This window comes from Mus caroli, unplaced genomic scaffold, assembly GCF_978045245.1.
Source record: "Mus caroli unplaced genomic scaffold, Mus_caroli_1 scaffold_12, whole genome shotgun sequence".
NCBI lineage: Eukaryota > Metazoa > Chordata > Mammalia > Rodentia > Muridae > Mus > Mus caroli.
This window is the reverse complement of record NW_028227267.1, coordinates 30,112,175-30,131,371: the sequence shown is the minus strand read 5'-3', so window position 1 is coordinate 30,131,371 and position 19,197 is coordinate 30,112,175. Positions and strand designations below refer to the sequence as shown.

General features: G+C 40.5%; 1 protein-coding gene and 1 long non-coding RNA gene across 5 annotated transcripts; one reads left to right on the top strand and one right to left on the bottom strand.

The window, feature by feature from the left end:
* Positions 1–1,933: 1,933 nt before the first annotated feature.
* Positions 1,934–3,816, bottom strand: LOC147001671 (uncharacterized). Of its 3 annotated transcripts, none has more exons than XR_015044725.1 (2): positions 3,735–3,816; positions 1,934–2,179 (listed from the first exon to the last, which is right to left on the bottom strand). It is a non-coding gene; the product is annotated as an uncharacterized LOC147001671 (long non-coding RNA). The 3 variants fall into 3 exon arrangements; XR_015044726.1 differs by lacking the exon at positions 3,735–3,816 and adding an exon at positions 3,407–3,718; XR_015044724.1 differs by lacking the exon at positions 3,735–3,816 and adding an exon at positions 3,600–3,708.
* A 74-nt stretch (positions 3,817–3,890) lies between these two features.
* Positions 3,891–18,659, top strand: Ghitm (growth hormone inducible transmembrane protein). Of its 2 annotated transcripts, none has more exons than XM_021182179.3 (9): positions 3,891–4,004; positions 5,487–5,657; positions 6,018–6,117; positions 7,518–7,629; positions 8,381–8,522; positions 11,446–11,554; positions 13,060–13,248; positions 13,843–14,014; positions 16,928–18,659. In XM_021182179.3, the coding sequence occupies exons 2-9, from the start codon at positions 5,526–5,528 to the stop codon at positions 17,010–17,012; spliced, it is 1,041 nt and encodes a 346-aa protein (XP_021037838.1). In that variant the 5' UTR covers positions 3,891–4,004; positions 5,487–5,525; the 3' UTR covers positions 17,013–18,659. The 2 variants fall into 2 exon arrangements, with proteins under 2 accessions (XP_021037838.1, XP_021037839.1); XM_021182180.3 differs by lacking the exon at positions 3,891–4,004 and adding an exon at positions 4,243–4,412.
* The last annotated feature ends 538 nt before the right edge of the window (positions 18,660–19,197 follow it).

The following is a 19,197-nucleotide window of genomic DNA, read 5'->3' as shown; positions in this document are numbered from 1 at the left end:
AGGAGAGAAAACCCTTCCCCAGAGTTTAACAGCTCAATAAAACAGCCTCTCTCAGTCGATTCTTGGTGAGATAACTCATGCTTCCCATTGGCTCTGTTTGAGATGTTGAGAGTGCTCTATTTTCATGGGGAAGGACTTCAGGTGTTGTCCCTATGTGACTGATTGTCATGGCCCTCTCAATAGGGTGTCACGATTAAGTGTCCCAGCAGAAGTAGAGCTTGGCAGGGATCTGGCCCCACCATGCCTGCGCAGCGCTGTTCTCAATTCTGAGATTCCCCAGGGTTTGGGCCTATTCAACCTTACCGGGTCTTCTGTCCGATGGCACGGTTGCCCCACAGGAAAAAAAAAAAAGCCTATCTTCTTCATAATGTGAGCTGTTTAATTCCCTGTTTCAAAATAACTAATATGACAATAGAAGCCACAAAAGTGAGAAAGGAAAATAGGGACTAAAAACAAAGCCCTACTTTCTTTACAAAGAATAAGGTTCAATTACTGTGCTATAAATTCCTTCTCTGCTGTAACAAAGGCTGTAGGAAAGATTGAAGGAGCTAAACAGAGATCCTGTTTGTGAGCTACTCAAATCAGGTGTCTGAAGATTAAAGTGCCCATCCTCCATCTATGTTCCATATAGTTAATCTCTTCAGTAACAGCTTCTCTAGACTTTTCCTGCCATTTGCAGAGGGAAGCAATAAGACCTCTGATGCTGTCAAACTATTTTCTTACCCGTATAACAGCAAAGCATTATGTCCGTCAAGATTTATCTAGTTAGATGATCATAAGTGACAATAAACCATTCCTTAGAAGATAATAAAGGTTCAAAATACATTTTACATGGTAATTATTCTATTTACAGGCTATTTTCTAGACTTCTAGGGCTCAACTCCTCCTCTTCTCCTCTTCCTCTTCTTCCTCATCCTCTCCTCCTTTTCCTTCTTCTTAGTACTTTTTTTTTTTTTTTTTTTTTTTGGTTTTTCGAGACAGGGTTTCTCTGTGTAGCCCTGGCTGTCCTGGAACTCACTCTGTAGCCCAGGCTGGCCTCGAACTCAGAAATCCGCCTGCCTCTGCCTCCCGAGTGCTGGGATTAAAGGTGTGCGCCACCACGCCCGGCTCTTCTTAGTACTTTTTACCACCTAACATTATGCTTGTGTGTTTTCTGTCTCCACCAGAAAGTAAGTGCCTAAAGGCACATGTTTCAGTTATTAATCATCCTTATTACAGTACATGGTTCAAAATGAACACCCAGTAAATATTGGTTTCACGGTTAATATGACCTATTAATTAGTCTTTTCTGTCAAACAGTGTAAAAGTTTTATGACAAAGGCTTCAAATCTTTTTATCTCCTCACCTTGTAAGACTTTAAAAAAAAAAAAAATTTATTTACTATGTATACAGCGTTCTGCCTGCATGTATGCCTGCAGGCCAAAAGAGGGCACCATATCTCATTACAGATGACTGTTAGCCACCATGTGGTTGCTGGGAATTGAACTCAGAACCTCTGGAAAAGCAGACAGTGCTCTTAACCTCTGAGCCATCTCTCCAGTCCACCTTCTAAGACTTTGATGCAAACGTTTTTATCAGGCTCCCACTCACATTTCTTGTAATACCTTTAGGCAAATGTTTTAATGCCTCACCATCACACCACTGGATAAAACTGTTGTTTATGCAAAAGCCCTGAAGTAATCAAGAATTTGGGTAAACTAAAAGGCTGTTACCTTCTCATTTTTCTCCATTTCTTTGCACAAATTCTTTTAAAACTAGTTAATCATAAAGGTTGTGAGGTGGCTCCCCAGTCAATGGGGAACAGAGAGAGTCATCCTGGTGTGAGTAAAAAGCAAGTGAACTTCCTGTCAGATATGCTCGCTATCCTGCTTTAGGTTGTTGCACACTTAGTTAGGGTTTTACTGCTGTGAACTGACACCATGACCAAGACAACTTTTATAAGGGCAACATTTAATTGGGGCTGGCTTACAGGTTCAGAGGTTCAGTCCATTAGTATCAAAGTGAGAGCAAGGCACCATACAGGCAGGCGTGGTGCAGGAGGAGCTGAGAGTTCTACATCTTCATCCAAAGGCAGCAGCAGAATATTGACTTCCAGGCAGCTAGGACTAGGGTATCAAAGCCCATGCCCATGGTGACACATCTATTCGAACAAGGCTATACCTCCTAGTGGTACCACTCCCTGGAACAAACACATATAAACCGTCACACATACATTTTTTATTTTTTAACAAAAATAGATTGCTATACCAATCTACTTTCACTTTGCTTGTGTATTCCTTTGTGCAACACTGGAAGTATTCTTGGTTTGATTCTATCAAAAGTTGTAGGACGGTGCTCTTTCATGGATACCAAGAAATACCTCTTGGGCTGAAAAGATAGCTCAAGCACTAAAGGCCAGGCTCCTAACCCAAAATAAAAGAGACATGTCTCTTATTGTAATAAATTATTTTCCACTAAGGCATTTCAGTAGCCTTCACAAAAAAAAAAAAAAAAAAAAAAAAAAAAGCCTTGACAAGAAGAGTGGTTTGTATGTATTCTGTTACTCAAGTGGACCCTGAGGCTTGGAAACAAAAATGTCATTGAAAGGTCAAAAGGCAAAAAAGAAAAAGAAAGAAAGAAAAAAGAAAGAAAGAAGAGAAAAGAAAAGAAGAAAAGAAAAGAGAGGAAAAGGAATGGAAAGGAAAGAAAAACTCAGAAATAACCCCCTCTAGATCTCACCATCAGTAGTACACTCAAGAAGCAGGTTGGCTCTAATTTAAAAAAAAAAAAAAAAAAAAAAAAAAAAAGCCACATTTGGTAGGAATGTTTTTATGGCAATTAGAAAAAAATGTGTTATTCAATTTTGACACTATGCCCCACCCCCAGCCCCTGCCACAGACTAGGTCTGTCTTACTCTGGCCATTCTGAAACTCACTACTATGTAGACCATTGGCGTTATTTTCTGGCTAAACCCCCAAAACAAGAAACTCAACCAATGATTGTTTAACTATCCATCTTACTTCTAAAAGTTCCTAAAGTTAAGGCTTAGTTTTCAGTACATATAAAAAAAATTGATCATAAGTCATAAAAACATAAACTTTATTAAAATGCTCAAGTTAATTTTGTGTATTGATATGTTCATACATAGTTCATGTAGCATAATAGCTAAAGCAAAGTAGTGAAAATGCTTAGGTGGGTTCTGTCATTCCATAAATACAAAAGGTTTAGTCCTGGCCTCATAATTAGTTCAAAGTAAATTAATACATGCAGAACTCACTAAACCAGTATCAAATCCCTTAACATTTGCATAATGAATTAAAAGGAGAGCGCGTCAAGTACCTCTCACATAGCTCAAGACACCCTGCCTAGCCGCAGCCCCAGCAGTGATAAAAATTAAGCAGTTAACGAAAGTCTGACTAAATTATACCTCTAAGGGTTAATTTCGTGCCAGCCACCGCGACTAGATGATTAACCCAAACTAATTACTTTCGGCGTAAAACGTGTTTTAAGACTGACTCTTAAATAGAACAGAATCCAATTTAAATGTGAAAATTCATTGTTAAACCTAAATCCAATAACAAAAGTAATTCAAGGCTGGCCTTGAGCTCACAGCGATCTACCTGCCTCCCCAAAAGGTGGGACTTAAGGAGTGCGCTGCCAACCAGTCCACCTCCCTTTTTTCCCCCACATCTATTGGCAGCGAGTGCGCACAATGCAGCTGCCCAAAGCTAAAACGCCAGAGTCCACTTCCTTACCTGGACCCAGAAAGGACGCTGACTGTGACGTTTTCGAAACACAAACTTCTATTGGTCCGGTCTCCAAACCAAGCCCCGCCTTCGCCACTGAGCCCGCCCTTCCGCTAGAAGCCTGCTCTTGATTGGCTGCTTGCACTATTTACCTTTTGTCCGGATATTGCGTGACGCAGTGAGTCGCGCAGTTGCGGAGGAGCAGGCAGAGGGAGGTCGCGCGCTCTCAGTTTGGGTGACCCGGAAGGGAGCCCCGTGGTAGAGGTGACCGGAGCTGAGGTACTGCCTCGTGAGGCCTAAGAATTCCAGTCCTTGTGACGGGCGTCGGCACAGAGGGATCTGGGCTGGCTGCTACGGGCGGGGCGGGAAGGCCGGGCTCGTCCTCGCTCTTCATCTCCCTGGGCAGGGGGATGCTGAGTCAGCCGCTCGGGCACCCACGCGGGCGCCCTAGCTGTCGGGGATCGGGTGCGGTGGGGGTGGTGCGTGGACGCGGAGGCAGCGGGCTAGCGGTGAGAGGGGAGGACCAGGCGCATCCGAACACTCAAGCTCAAGGAAGCGTTAGGAAGGGTCGCCCATAGTTCGTAGAGACCCAGCCCAGGAGCGGGTTTCAGAGGTCCAGAATCTGCACTTAAATATATGGCAGATAACCCTCTTGGCTGTTCCACGACATAAGGCCACTCAGACTAGGTAGGCTCTGTTCGGGTCAGTAAGCTGAAGCCATAGGTTGAGATGATGTAATGGCATGAAAGTACCAAAAGGGCTCCGGGTTTTTTCCGCAAGGTCAGATGCCTAGAGCTGTGTGCACTTCGTAGTTCCGGAAGTTCTTAACTTTGGAAAGGTGCTAGCTAAAACTTCGTTACATTCCTGGAGTTTTAGGGTAAATCATGGGCGATTTTAAAGTCCCAATTTAAATATTTTACAAATGGGGAGAAGGCGGAAATACAAATCACTTGCCTAAAATTCATTGACCAGAAATGTGTCTTTAGCATTGCAGAAAGACGTGCACTTAACTATTTATCGGTATAGCCTAACTGGAACTGAAACAATTCAATTTTAGAATGTTGGGCAGGGGTTACCCTATTAAGAATACCGGAAGGAGTTTTAACAGGGAAACCTAAACCTAGCAGGACAATTATGTTTATTTTGATTGAATGTTATGTAGTGGAATAATTTAATTTGAATGTATCTGTCGTATCTTAAAGGGAAGTAATATCTGACCTACTCGGTAGACATTTGCATGCCTGGCTTTTGTTCATGGTTTTTAATCTCGAGTGGTTTATTCATCTTTTCTCTGGATGGTGTTTTCTTGTGCTGAAACTTTACACAGATTGTTTTACTTTTACTCATTGAATGATGGTGTAAATATCAGGCAAAGCTACGTTTGTAAAATCTGTGATTGTGTCAACACAATGGTGGTGCACGCCTTTCATCCCAGCACTTGGGAGTCAGAGGCAGGTGCATTTCTGAGTTCGAGGACAGCCTGGTCTACAAAGTGAGTTCCAGGACAGCCAGGGCTATACAGAGAAATCCTGTCTCGAAAAAACAAAACAAAAAACATTGATTCTGTATTACATATATCTGGTCAAACTTGGATTTATATCATCGGCTGCCCATTCTAAACTAGATTTCTTGAGTCAGAAGGAAATTAATGAGGCCACTGTTCAGATTTTTTTTTCTATTAAAATTTAGTTTCTTCTGATTTTGACTGCTATGTTTCCTTCTTAATTAACTTAATTTTCCCCCCTCTACCTTCCTAACTAGCATTTCAGATCTGCTTAGTAAACCGGTGTATCGCCCACCATGTTGGCTGCAAGGCTTGTGTGTCTCCGGACACTACCTTCCAGGGTTTTCCAGCCCACTTTCATCACCAAGGCCTCTCCACTTGTGAAGAATTCCATCACAAAGAACCAATGGCTCTTAACACCCAGCAGGGTAAAGAATGCTTTTCCAGTATGGGTTTCCACCCCATCCAGGTTTTCTGTTTTAGAATTTGGTGGTAGTGGTGGTTGATTAATGGGCTGTTCTGTGGGTTTCACTGCTTGGGAGTAGCTTGCTCTTTAGTTACTTACTGTAACAGTGATTTTCTAAAGCAACAGTAAAGTTTCCAGTGAGCTTTATCCTTGCCACTTCACATCATTCCAGTCCCTCCTTATCACAAATGCTTTAAGAGGGGTCCTGCATCTTTCCCATATCTAATATATTAGATAACTTTTATGCCCATACTACATTAGTTTAAAAAGATCCTATGTTTTATTGTTGCTCTGAGTGATATGTCTTTTTTGTCTATGTCAGGAATATGCTACCAAGACAAGAATTAGGACTCACCGTGGGAAAACTGGACAAGAACTGAAAGAGGCAGCCTTGGAACCATCAATGGAAAAAATCTTTAAAAGTAGGTGGAAGTTAAGTATTTAATGTGAAGCCTGTGCATGTGTTTAGTCCACAAACAGCTTCCTGAAAATACATTCAAACATGTATATATGTATTTTCTGCAAGAAAAGCCATACTTCTATTTTTGGGGATCCGATAACCCAAAAGAGATTGGTGCTTTGCATTGGGTTTCATGGTTCCTGGTTATATTAACATTTACTGGTTTTAGAAAAACCAAATTTATTATCATCCTATTATCTAAAATGGTAGAACCTGTTTAGGAACTTTATTTCAAGTTATTTAGAATCTTCATTCAAGCACATGTTTGTGAATGTCAATTTCTATTTAGTCATGTGTATGTCTCTGTGACTGTGCCAGGTGTGTGCTGATGCCGACAGAGGCTAGAGAAGGTATCTACTCACCTGGGACTAGGGTTATCGGTGATTGCATGCCACCTGAAGTGAACGCTGGGAACGGAACTGAAAGAGTTGCAAAGGGCTCTTAACTGCAGAGCCATATCTGCAGCCCCTTGGAGGGCATTACCTTAAGGAAGCCATTTTGATTCGTAGTTTGGATTTTAACTTTGAAGACTGAAACTTTGAAGACTGCCAGGTTGCTAGTCTTGCCTAAACTATTAAAACAGAAGCATTGGACTTAATAGTTTTGGAAGTGTCACTGTATTATATATTGAGGAGAGCCTTATTAATAGGTGTGGTCTTCATGAGCACCTGCCTCAGTAGAGTTGATACATTTTCAATTTTTTTTTTTTTTTTTATATTCCGAGACCAGGGTTTCTCTGTGCAGCCCTGGCTGTCCTGGAACTCACTCTGTGGACCAGGCTGGCTTCGAACTTAGAAATCTGCCTGCCTCTGCCTCCCAAGTGCTGGGATTAAAGGCATGCGCCACCACTACCCAGCTCATTTTCAATATTTTAAAGCAAGAATCTCTGCCCCTTTGTTGGTACATAACCAGTAGCATTTTTGTTTGTTGGTTCTCTAGAGTCACATAAAGCTTCACCTGGGTTAATACCTTGGGCACAATATGGAATGATTGATGCCATTTCTCTCTCTCTTTTTTCCTTTTCTTTACTGTTTGTTGAGTATTTATTCATCCGAGATATGATCTTGCTGTGTAAATCCAGTTGCCAGGCTGAAACTCATGATCTTTTGCTGAGTCTCCCAAGTGCTTTAACAATTGTGTGGGCCTCTTTATCAAACTGCCCCTCTGTTCTTTGTAGTGACTGTTGTACATTTATTTCGGAAGTGTTCTTCTGGTCTCCTCAGGTTGACTACTATCTGTATCCCCAAGGTGACGACCATGAAGAAATAGTTATAATTTGTTCCCCTCCTGACTATTTTGAATCATTACCCCAGCACTTTAGTTTACTTGAATTGTGCTGATTCTAGCCTGTGTTTATTGCAGTTGATCAAATGGGAAGGTGGTTTGTTGCTGGAGGAGCAGCAGTTGGTCTTGGAGCGCTGTGCTACTATGGCTTGGGAATGTCTAATGAGATTGGAGCTATCGAAAAGGCTGTGTAAGTAAATGTTCCCAAACAACCAAAACCCTTCCTTTAAATAAACGCTCCTGTTTCCTTCCCATTCAGTCTCTAGTCACTTTTGGAATGCATTGTCTGGTTTTCATTTGTAAATATGCAAGAATGTATAGAGTCTCTTGTTCATTAGTCATAGATTTATTTAAGCCTAAATAAGAATCTTTTACCAAGGTTATATATTCAGACAAGAAGAAAATGTATTGGTTTTTTTATGTCTATTGGTTTTTATGTGTTTTGGGTTTTTTTTAATTTTTATTTTATTAGTACTCTATCTCATATACACCCATGTGCCAGAAGAGGGCATTGATCCCATTACAGATGGTTATTAGCCGCCATGTGGTTGCTGGGAATTGAACTCAGGACCTCTGGAAGAGCAGCCAGGGCTCTTAACTGCAGAGCCATCTCTCTAGCCCCCAGTTTTATGTGTTTTTATATGTAATGTATGGTTTATGACAGCTCTAAGATGTCCATAATTATTTCCATCATAGACGAGCATGATAGTGCATGCCTTTAATCCCAGCACTTGGGCGGTAGAGTCCAGGCAGGACTACATAGAGATGCCCATCATCATCATCATTATCATCACTACCACCACCATTAATTACTATTGCCATCGTAAATAAGGTTGAAACCATTAAAGTGATTTATCCCAGAGCCTTTTGTATCTAATGAATGATTTAATCAGAACTTATACCCATACTTCTGTGAACTAACTTTGTCACATTTCTTGCAGAATTTGGCCTCAGTATGTAAAGGATAGAATTCATTCTACTTACATGTACTTAGCAGGAAGTATTGGTTTAACAGCTTTGTCTGCCTTGGCAGTAGCCAGAACACCTGCTCTCATGAACTTCATGATGACAGGCTCTTGGGTGGTAAGTTAGCTACTTGCTGTCTTTGTGGGGAAGGTGATCCTGGATGTTTGGTTGCTTTTGTTGCTTTTTTGTATGAAGATCAATAGATTTCTTAAGTAGGGTCAGTATATTTCAGCAGCACTATATTAATTTCTTGTAACAGTGCAGAAAGCTTGGGCTTTGGGGACAGGAATTTCGCTCTGATCTGCAAGGTGAATTTGCATTTACTTTACTTTTCAGCAAGTGGGTACAAAATAGAAGTTGTTTTCTATCTGCTGCTAACTAGGAAGAGTGCCTCTAAGTTCAGTTTCCAACTCGTAATCCTATTAAAACACGTACTTAAAAATGGTGCAGTGTTCTTCCATTTAATGGCCTCTCCTTTTCTCACGATATATTTAGCAATATATTTTTCTTCCCTCTATCAAAAACTGAACCTATGTAGCTCAGCGCATTCTAGGGCAGCTCTTTTATCATTATCATTATTATTTTCTTTATTTATATTTCAAATGCTATCCCGAAAGTCCCCTATACCCTCCCCCTCCCCTGCTCTCCTACCCACCCACTCCCACTTCTTGGCCCTGGCGTTCCCCTGTACTGAGGCAGATAAAGTTTGCAAGACCAATGGGCCTCTTTCCAATGATGGCCGACTAGGCCATCTTCTGCTAAATATGCAGCTAGAGACACGAGCTCTGGGGTACTGGTTAGTTCATATTGTTGTTCCACCTATATGGTTGCAGACCCCTTCAGCGTCTTGGGAACTTTCTCTAGCTCCTCCATTGGGGGCCCTGTGTTCCATCCAATAGATGACTGACTGAGCATTCTAGGCCAGCTCTTTACCACTAGCTAGCATTGTATGATTTCAGATACGGGTTGTGCTGCTCTGTGGTGGAGATCCAGAGTGCACTGTGTAGTATGTGCAGTAAGAAATAGACCTTTGGAAATTAAGTAGAAAGTCAGCTTGAAAAACTCTGCCTTGGAGCATCAGGGCAGTTCTGTGGAGGAGACTTGGTTCTTCAGGGTTGATGCTGGCTAACATGTTTGATTGCAAAAGAGGACAGAGTCAGTCCAGGCTGACCAAGCAGCTGAGCAAAGGAGAAGAGCTAGGAAGACCGAATGGGAAAAGTGCTTTATAGTCCATTTGAGGGAAATGCCAAGGCTTGTGAGGTCTAAAGGGTGAGAGGATGTGGTTAGAAAGGGTATCTTTATTTCCTAGCTGAGGCGAAGTACATAAACAGAGAGCACTTGTAGAGAGTGGGGTGGCTGGGGAAAATGTGGTTCTGTTGAGTTAAAAACGAATGTGAGAGAGAAACTCATAAGCAGGTGCACCAGCTGTGCCATGCCTCTGAGTGTCAAAATGACTGATCAGAACAGTCAGTCTAATGTGTGCTACAGTGATTGTGAGACTGAGCAAGGCAAGAGATGGAAATCAAACACTTGTTTCCTGTAGTTGGGAACCCAGAACTATGAGTTTGGAATCATATTTCCTGTGCCTTGAACTCTTAAGACAAGAATCATGGGGTGCTGGCGAGATAGCTCAGGAGATAAGAGCACTGACTGCTCTTCTGAAGGTCCTGAGTTCTATTCCCAACAACCACATGATGGCTCACAACCATTTGTAATGAGATCCGATACACTCTACTGGTGTGTGTCTGAAGACAGCTATAGTGTACTCATAAATAAAAATAAGTAAATAATATTTTTTTAAAAGAGAATTCATTATGGGGCACACTTTTAATTCTAGGAGTTGGGAGACAAAGGCAGATGGATCTCTGAATTCAAGGTCTTTGTGATCTACATACTATGTTCTAGGATATCTAGGAACTTGTCTCAAGAAAACTACTGCCAGCCTTGCTACAAACTGAGTTCTTTGACAGTGAGGGTTGATAGAAGACCTTGTTCTCAAAAACCAACCAACCAAATAAACAAAAAACAAACAAAAATAAATCAAACCAACAAACAAAAAACATCTTGGCAGAGCAGTGAGATAGGTCAGCAGATAAATTTCTGACTGAGCTCCAAATGCAAACCTGAGGTCTTGTGTTCATCCTCAGAATCTACAGCAGGAAAGAGAGAACCAGTTCCATAAAGCTGTGCTCTCACCTCCACATGTAAGCCATTAACACGTATGTACATATCATAAATGCGCAGAGACACATTCATAGCCTTCCTTACTACCTGACCGAATGACTTATCGCAGGAGCTTTTCGGGTAGGCACTTTCCGAAATAGTGACAGATCTGTCCCATCCTAATGGCACTTGAAGATGTTAGGTCTCAATCCTGGAACAAATGGCTGAGGTGCCTATTTAACATATCAAAATGGACCAGACCACCACCAGGTTCTCCCTGCATCTCTCAGTCCCCACCTGGCACTGAGCCCTCCTGGCTGATGTACTCTGTCAGTACTCTTAAGCACTGAGCCATCTCTCTAGCCCCACAGTGAATTCCTAGAAGCACAGTGGATACAGTTAAGGAAGTGTGAGGTTTGGGAGTATTTTTCCAATCCTACCCATTCAGTATCACTAATGTAGGATGTAGAAAGATAAAAAGCAAAATACTAGGATCTTGAAAGAAAAATATACAATTGAGATATACAACTAGGAATTTCTATGAACAAACAGTGTGGGAAGCAGTTTTTAGTCATTGTTTCTCCATTAGAAAACAGTGAGGTAGAATCCTTTATGTTTTTCAGCATCAGTTTGTTTTGGTTTTTGTCTTCCATAAAACCCAGCTGTTTTATTTTCCTGTCAGGTTGGAAATGATGTGTCTGTGGCAGTAGAGGGCGCTCTTGCTAATGTAGTCAATGCTGAAAGGAACTAGAAACAGAAACCAAAGTGTGCTGGATAAACTCCAGGACTCAGTTTAGTATTCTTCAAAGTGATTACCTGTACTTGAATGTGTGGTCCTCTCATTTAAGGATCTGTTTCTCTTATGTGTGTCTTGCAGACAATTGGTGCAACCTTTGCAGCCATGATTGGAGCTGGAATGCTTGTACACTCAATATCATATGAGCAGAGCCCAGGCCCAAAGCATCTGGCGTGGATGCTGCATTCTGGTATGTTCTGTTAAATTCTTATTAAATTGTCTTGTATATTATTCACTTTCCTGTTATTTGTTTGACTTAGTTTCCTTTTCAGTTTTTGAGGTATGCCAGACTGCCCTGCATCTTCCTACCTTCCTGTGTTAGTCTCTTAACACAGCAGACTTTTAAATAGTGGCCTTTTTGAGTAGCTCTTCAGTTTTAAATGACTTACTAAACCTCATTTTTGGAAAACACAATTTCATACAGTCACTGCAGGTACATTATTGCCAGGCCTTCGCTTTAAAAGTATTGGTATTGAAGGTTGGTATGAAGATAGCTCTGAGGTTATGCTGTGAGATAAACTATGTATAAGAAAAGAGTTGAGATGCCAGCAAGGTAGCTCAGCAGATAAAGGCATTTGCTGCGCAAGCCTGGCAACCTGTGTCCAATCCCTGGTGGGGTTCCCACATAAAGATAGAAGAGAAGTAGCCCTACAGCGTTGTCCTCTGACCTCCACAGCATGACATGGATTTCTCCATATACTCTATGCACAAATGCTTTTACAACAGTAACTTAAAACAAGAGCCAGGTCTGGTAGTATAGGCCTCTAGTTATAGCTACTCACAAGGCTGAGTCAGGGAAATTAAAGACAGCCTAGTAACACTGTACCCTCCCTCAAAAGACAGGTGCAGGGTATGTAGCTCAGTGCTATTAGGCTTGCTGCACACACTTATCGCCTGATTCCTGGCATCATGAAGACTAAAGGAGCAACTTTACATTATTCCTCTGTTGAAATAATTTTGTAATGTAGGATTTTCCAGTTGGGGAGATTTTGTTGATGTTTGGTAATTGGAAATAATATGCCACTGTAATATTTTGCTGTTTTGTTTTTTTCAAGACCAGGGTCTCACTATGTAGCTCTGGCTGTCCTGGAGCTCACTGTGTAGAACAGACTGGCCTCCAACTCAAAGAGATCCGCCTGCTTCTGCTTTCCTAGTGCTGTGATTAAAGGCAGGTACCACTAGGCCTGCCTACCCTGTAATTCGTAAGGAAGATTTCTGTAAATCCTGACAACTGAGCTTTCTTCTTAAAGGTTGAAAAGAGCTGTGTTCCTTATTGGGTGAGGCAAATTCAGTGTCTGCCTGTCTACATTTCAGTTCCACCACACACTTCCCTTTCAGTTCTTCCCTTTGAGCAGCAGTAGGTCTGACCTTCAGCTGTCTGCTTTGTGTGAGTTCTGTCTTAAGAATTGTGAAATCCAGTAGTGGTCTAAGATCAAAATAGTGAGTGGCCTTTAGTAACTTTTACAAACTTACTAAAAATGCAGGCTTCTGTTTGAATTGTGACCCAGTATTGATGTGGTAGAGAGTTTGTATAGTCATATATATTGATTGTATAATTTAGATGGTAATATAGAACTACCTAAATGTAAAATTTGTTGTGTTTACATTGCTTAGCATAAGGATCACCTTCACAGTGAGATCTTCTCCTTGATAATCATTTAGTAGATATTCAATAAGACCTTGTTGTCTCCTCAGGTGTGATGGGTGCAGTTGTGGCTCCTCTGACGATCTTAGGGGGGCCTCTTCTCCTGAGAGCCGCGTGGTACACCGCCGGTATTGTGGGAGGCCTGTCTACTGTGGCCATGTGTGCACCTAGTGAGAAGTTTCTGAACATGGGAGCACCCCTGGGAGTGGGCCTGGGTCTTGTCTTTGCGTCTTCTCTGGGTAAGCTGCTGTGCTTTAAAGGGTTCAGGTACTCTGAAGCATTAAGATTTAGTTTCTAAAGCTATTTAAAGATTTGATGGGGGTTTGATTATTTCAATGCATCATAAAATCTTGGCTTATAGTTAACTATCCTTTTTATTAAATTACTCGGAAATGATCAAGCTGACTTGGAAATTGCTCTAATGTTCACAAGTAACCCATTGGAGAAATGACTACACATAAAATGTATAAGTACATACTCAAATGTCAAGAAATACAAAGGTAGCCTTAAATAATGGAAACTATAAATCCAGTTGTAGGAGATTTTTTTTTTTAAGATTTATTTATTTTATGTAGAATAGCACACTGTAGCTGTCTTCAGACACACCAGAAGAAGACATCGGGTCCCATTGCAGATTGTTGTGAGCCACCATATGGTTGCTGGGAATTGAACTCAGGACCTCTGGAAGAGCAGTCAGTGCTCTTAACCGCTGAGCCATCTCTCCAGCCCAGGAGATTCCTTTTTTATAAAATATATATATGTATGTATGTATGTATGTGTGTATATATAGACACACACACACACATATACATGTAATTTTTTTCTTGTTTCAGGGTCTATGTTTCTTCCCCCTACCTCTGTGGCTGGTGCCACTCTGTACTCAGTGGCAATGTATGGTGGATTAGTTCTTTTCAGCATGTTCCTTCTGCATGATACTCAGAAAGTCATCAAACGTGCAGAAATAACACCCATGTATGGAGCTCAAAAGTATGATCCCATCAATTCGTAAGTAGTCCTTATTGTTACTACTGTGTTCCATGGTGTTTTGCTTTGTGTGTATTAGTTTCACAGGGTACCACCATAACACAGTAGCATAAGACAGGTGGCTTAGAATTTATTCTCTTCAGTTTCTGAGGCTAGAGGATTAGGCAGGATGGGGAGCTCTGAAGGCTCTGAGAGAGAATCCGTCCTCTGTCTTTCAGCTGCTTATGACTGCTGGTGATCCTTGGCTAGTAGATAGCCACCTCGACCTCCATCTGCCATTCTTCCTTGCCAGGGGCCAGCCCCAGTATAGGGGTTTCTTCTTTCTTGTCAGTTCTTCTTGAGGCTGCAGAGGGGGAAGAGCGTAGGCGGAGGGTAAGACTTTGTCTTACAAGAAATTTAAGGTTGCTGTATAATAAAAAGCTTACTTATCTAAGTCTAAGTTACTATGCCATTGTAGCTGACCTGCCTTTCTGTGTTCTTCTAAGGCCAGAAACTGCAGTCTCTGGCACTTAGCACCCCATCCTAAAACAGCAGGAGATTAAGTAAAGGATTAATTGCTGGAGCCTTTTCCCTATTGCCCAGATGTCTCTTGCTTGTCAGGCTAGGGGGAAGTTTGGAGCAATAAACTTCTATTGAACCAGGAGAAGAGAGTAACACTCGCAGAAGGAAAAACTTTTACATAAACAAATGTGCATATTGTCACATAAATTCATATTCAGCTTCATTCATGCTCATTTATTAATTTTCATTCAAACCCAGCTGGGCCCAGCTTGCATGCATTCTCACAATTGCACACACACACACACACACACACGTATACATTCTCACAATTACATACTGCCACAGACACATGGAGCAAAAGACCGAGCACTGGTGCAGAAAGAACTCACTCATTCTGGATGAAAAATGCGCTCCAATCTTTATTACATAGAGAAAGAAAAGGCTTCTACCTTTTTAATGCTAAATGAATCAAACCCATGCTTGTAAGAAAAAAGCTTTGTTTCTTTTTAATAAGACTAAACCTGCCTTATGGTTAAGGACAAGCCTGCCTGCTTCTCTCTGCAACATCATCTTTTTTCTCTTTCTGCATTCTGCACATTGCTCTCTTAGTATTTTATGTTACCTATAATTTCTAAGTTACTCTACTCTGCATTCTCCTTCTCATGTAAAAAGTGTTCTGTCTTAAAAACTTCTCCTCAGCTCAGTTGCTCACTCAGCTCAGTTCTTCTCACCTCCGTTCCTCTCACCCCAGTCCCTCAGTTCTGACTCTTCTCTTTGTCCTCAGCTCTTAAACATCATTCAGAATACATGATCACGTGTTAAAATGTTCATCAAAAATTCACACAGAAAATCAAATCATAAATTGAAAGAGAAGTTTACAGCAGAGAATATTTACATGCGTATCCATTGGGAGTGATTACCTAGCTAGTTACCCATCACTTGTCTTAGCTCCACAGGTTCACCGAAGGTTTAAAACCATAACTAAGTTAAGAGAAGTTTGGCATAGATAAACCCAGTCAATATTTTATCTTCTGTCCTAGCACCTATAGTAAACCATTATTTCCCTTTTTATGACCTTTGGTTAATTGTTTTACAACCTCTTCGAATGTGCTCTGAGTAGGAGAAAGTCTGGTTACCATCTAAGAGCAGTTAACTGGTGACACTTGAGAGACTGGCAGAGTTCTCATTGCAGCTTTGATTATCAGAAAAGGACCTAATATAAGTCCCATTATAAAAAAGCTTAATAATCACAGATGTAATTTTAGGAATTCTTATAGGATCATCATTAAGACTTAAGTCATCTATTTGTCTATATAACATCACTACAAGACAGCACATCTCTGTGGATCTGCAGAGACCTCCAAAGGAATGTGCTACTAAGTGACAGTTATATGTGTTTAATAATAACAGGAAAAGCATATTAATAGCAGGAATCTTTCCTGAAATGAGTCTCACACAGCCTCACTTAATGAGAGCTCACCAGTCGCAGATTATATAATAATCCAAGGCAGGCCACTTCAGGATGATCACCTGCTAGTTATTAGCTTGTCCCATTATGGCTCCTGACACTCCCTGTGTTGTATATCTGTCTTTTAATAAGGCCACCAGACGTATCCTATTCTAGTATAATGTCATTCCAAATTACATTGTAATTATATCTTTGAATACCATACTTCCAAATAAGCAAATAGGACTAGTACTGGGTATTCGTCCAGCAGGTCAAATCTTGCTACTTCTGTTGGAGTGTATAGTAGAAAACTGATTACAACGCAGCTGAGTAGAGCATTTAGGGATCAGTTACGTGTCCTACCTGTTGGAATGCACATAATTAACTGGAATGTGTAAGGAAGGAAAACAGCCCTGAAGACACTTCTCCTTGTGCTTGTTTTAGACGGACTCAACTCATGTTGACATTCAATAATATAAAATAGTGTTCTTTCTTTTTTCTTGGATTCTGCCTAGAGTTTCAGAGTGTCTCTCACATTTTTAGTAACGTTGTCCTTTACCTAAAAATAATGTAATAGCTTTTTTAAATGTTAATATAACACTTGTAGTTTTGTAGCAGCTTTCTTAAAGGGGGTAAAGTGGGTATATTTATCCTGTTTGAAAATGCCAGACTGTGTTTGCAAGTTTTTTAAAGGTGTGTTTCTTTGAACTTTTTTGGTTATTCCATTGTCTGACACCCAGGTTTGATAGTCACAGCAGGATGTCAGAGAACAGATAGTCCTTTAAAAATTGTGTCCATATCTAAAAGGTGATTGGTTCTACAAGAAGGAAATCTGAATGTTATCTAGTTTAGGACTTTAACTAACCTTAAACATTGTATTTTTAATTTCCATTAATAACTAACAATAGGAATAACGATTGTTATTGTACTAAGAACTATATTGTCATTATTCTTAGAATCATATCTATCTGTAATATTTTTTCTAGGATGTTGACAATCTACATGGATACATTAAATATATTTATGCGAGTTGCAACTATGCTAGCAACTGGAAGCAACAGAAAGAAATGAAGTAACCGCTTGTGGTGTCTCCGCTCACGGACGTCTTGCTTGTTTAATAGGAGCAGATAGTCATTACAGTTTGCATCATCAGAACTCCTTGAGGTTTAGAAGATAGCCTGTCACCATGTTTAAAATGTGCAGTAATGCGACCCTTCAGGCATGCTTTTTCTTTTAGAAAATAAATGCAATAGATGTCTTCCAAATAAGCACATATATTTTCATCCGTTATGCATTCATACTTTAAAACTGCTTTGATGAATGTGTGAACAAATATGTTTTAGAAGATTTCAAGTATTGTTTTATGTATCGGATAAGTAAAATTTAGCAAATTTGTGTGTCTTCATATTGTGGAGTCCTGCAGAATATTTCAATGACATCATGAGTGACAAGTTTTTGTATAGAGGTCAGAGAGATAAAAGTCACCTGCAGTCATTTTGTATTCCTAGGACAACATTGATTGTGGTGAGCCAGTGAAAGACATCAGAGATGTGGAACAAGGGACCACCATATGTGGGGTTAACGAAGACACGGATGTTTCTTCTGTGCTCTTAATGTCCTTGAGGTTGACTGCTCATTATCAGGACAGTCCAGAGTGTCTGTGTTTTACTATGAAGTCTTTAGAACAAGGAGGTTGGTGGTGGCGCACACCTTTAGTTCCATCATTTGGGAGGCAGAGGCAAGCAGATCTCTAAATTCAAGGCCAGCCAGGTCTACAAAGTGAGTTCCAAGCCAGACAAGGACCTGTCTCTGAAACAAACAAACAACAACAACAAAAACCTACCCGCTATGCTCAGTATGATGTACTCCAAAGCTCAAGATTCATTTGCTTTCAGATGTATAGTATATATGCAGTTGGACAGGATTTAGTTTTTGGTTTTTGGTTTTGTTTTATTTTGATAATTTTTTCTCAGTGTCTAATTGAAAGTATGCTTGCTTTCTCATCACAGCTTTGACAGCTGTCAGAAAAGCCTCTTTGTGGCTTATGCTAAGATTAGGATTGGTTTTTCTTCTAAAACTGTTGGCTTCCTACGTTCCCTCTCAGGTTAAGCATGAACAAAGCAAACTTGGTTGACCTTGGGAAATATTTGAATGAAAATTGTAATGGGGAGGTGCTCAGCTTCCTTGTGACATAAGATTTTGATACAGATCACTTGTTTGTGGTGAGGGGTTCTTCATTGAAGTCTGAATATGTATTTACAGAGTAACTATTTTTGAGAAGTATTTATTACAGTAATCCATAAGTAATTCTTTTAACCACTTTAAAGTACACTGAATGCTAATTTCGGAAATAAAAGCTCCAGCTAAGTGGCTATTGCTGTACTTTTTCCTACCTGATACGTCCAGTCCATCCCAGCAGAGTCTCGAATAAGAAAGCAGCTTGAGCTTTTCCTGTGCCTGCATTACTGCAGTCTGCTAAGACAGGAGACCAGTGACTAGATGGCCTGCCTCCATTTGGATCTTGACTGATTCTTATATGAGCCTAGACAAATGACCTAACCTCCCCACGCCCAATTTCCTCAACTGTTAGATGGAGACAACATCCTCCTGTGGAGTGAATGCAGACATGACTGGGCATTGTGTGAATTTTAGCTGTTGCTGTGGGTTTTGGGTTTTTTTTTTCCCCCTGCAATAAAAAAAAAATCTAAATGTCTATAATTTCTGCCTTTAGTCTCCATAAAGTTTCACTGTCGCAAATTGAACCTATTGTTTTCAGTAACAGTTTAAAACCCAACGTTTAATCATTCATTTTTGTATAGTTATAAAACAAGTATGATTTCAACAGTGGTATTGGGTAGAAATTAATAAAATCAAGTCTTCTTTTACGTGTGTGGGTACACACATGTCATGGTATCCTGTGGGCATGTGACGATCTGGGGGACAACTTGAAGGACTTTCTCCTTCCACCAATGGGTCTCAAGGTTTCAGCTCAGATTGTTGAGCTCAGAGTAGCAAGCACCTTTTACCCACTGAGCCAATTTGCCTGCTGTAGGCTGTTGCTTTATTTCAATGGTAGTATTTTACAGTGTCTAGCGTCATTGCTGGAACAATAAAGACTATAAAATGAGTTATATAAAATGTGCTTAGTTGGGTATTGGTTCTGAAATGATAATGGGAAAACCTGGTTTCTTGAATCTTGATTACATATACTGGGTGAGTGTGTGATTTTATTTCCCTCGCAGAATAGAGTTCACAC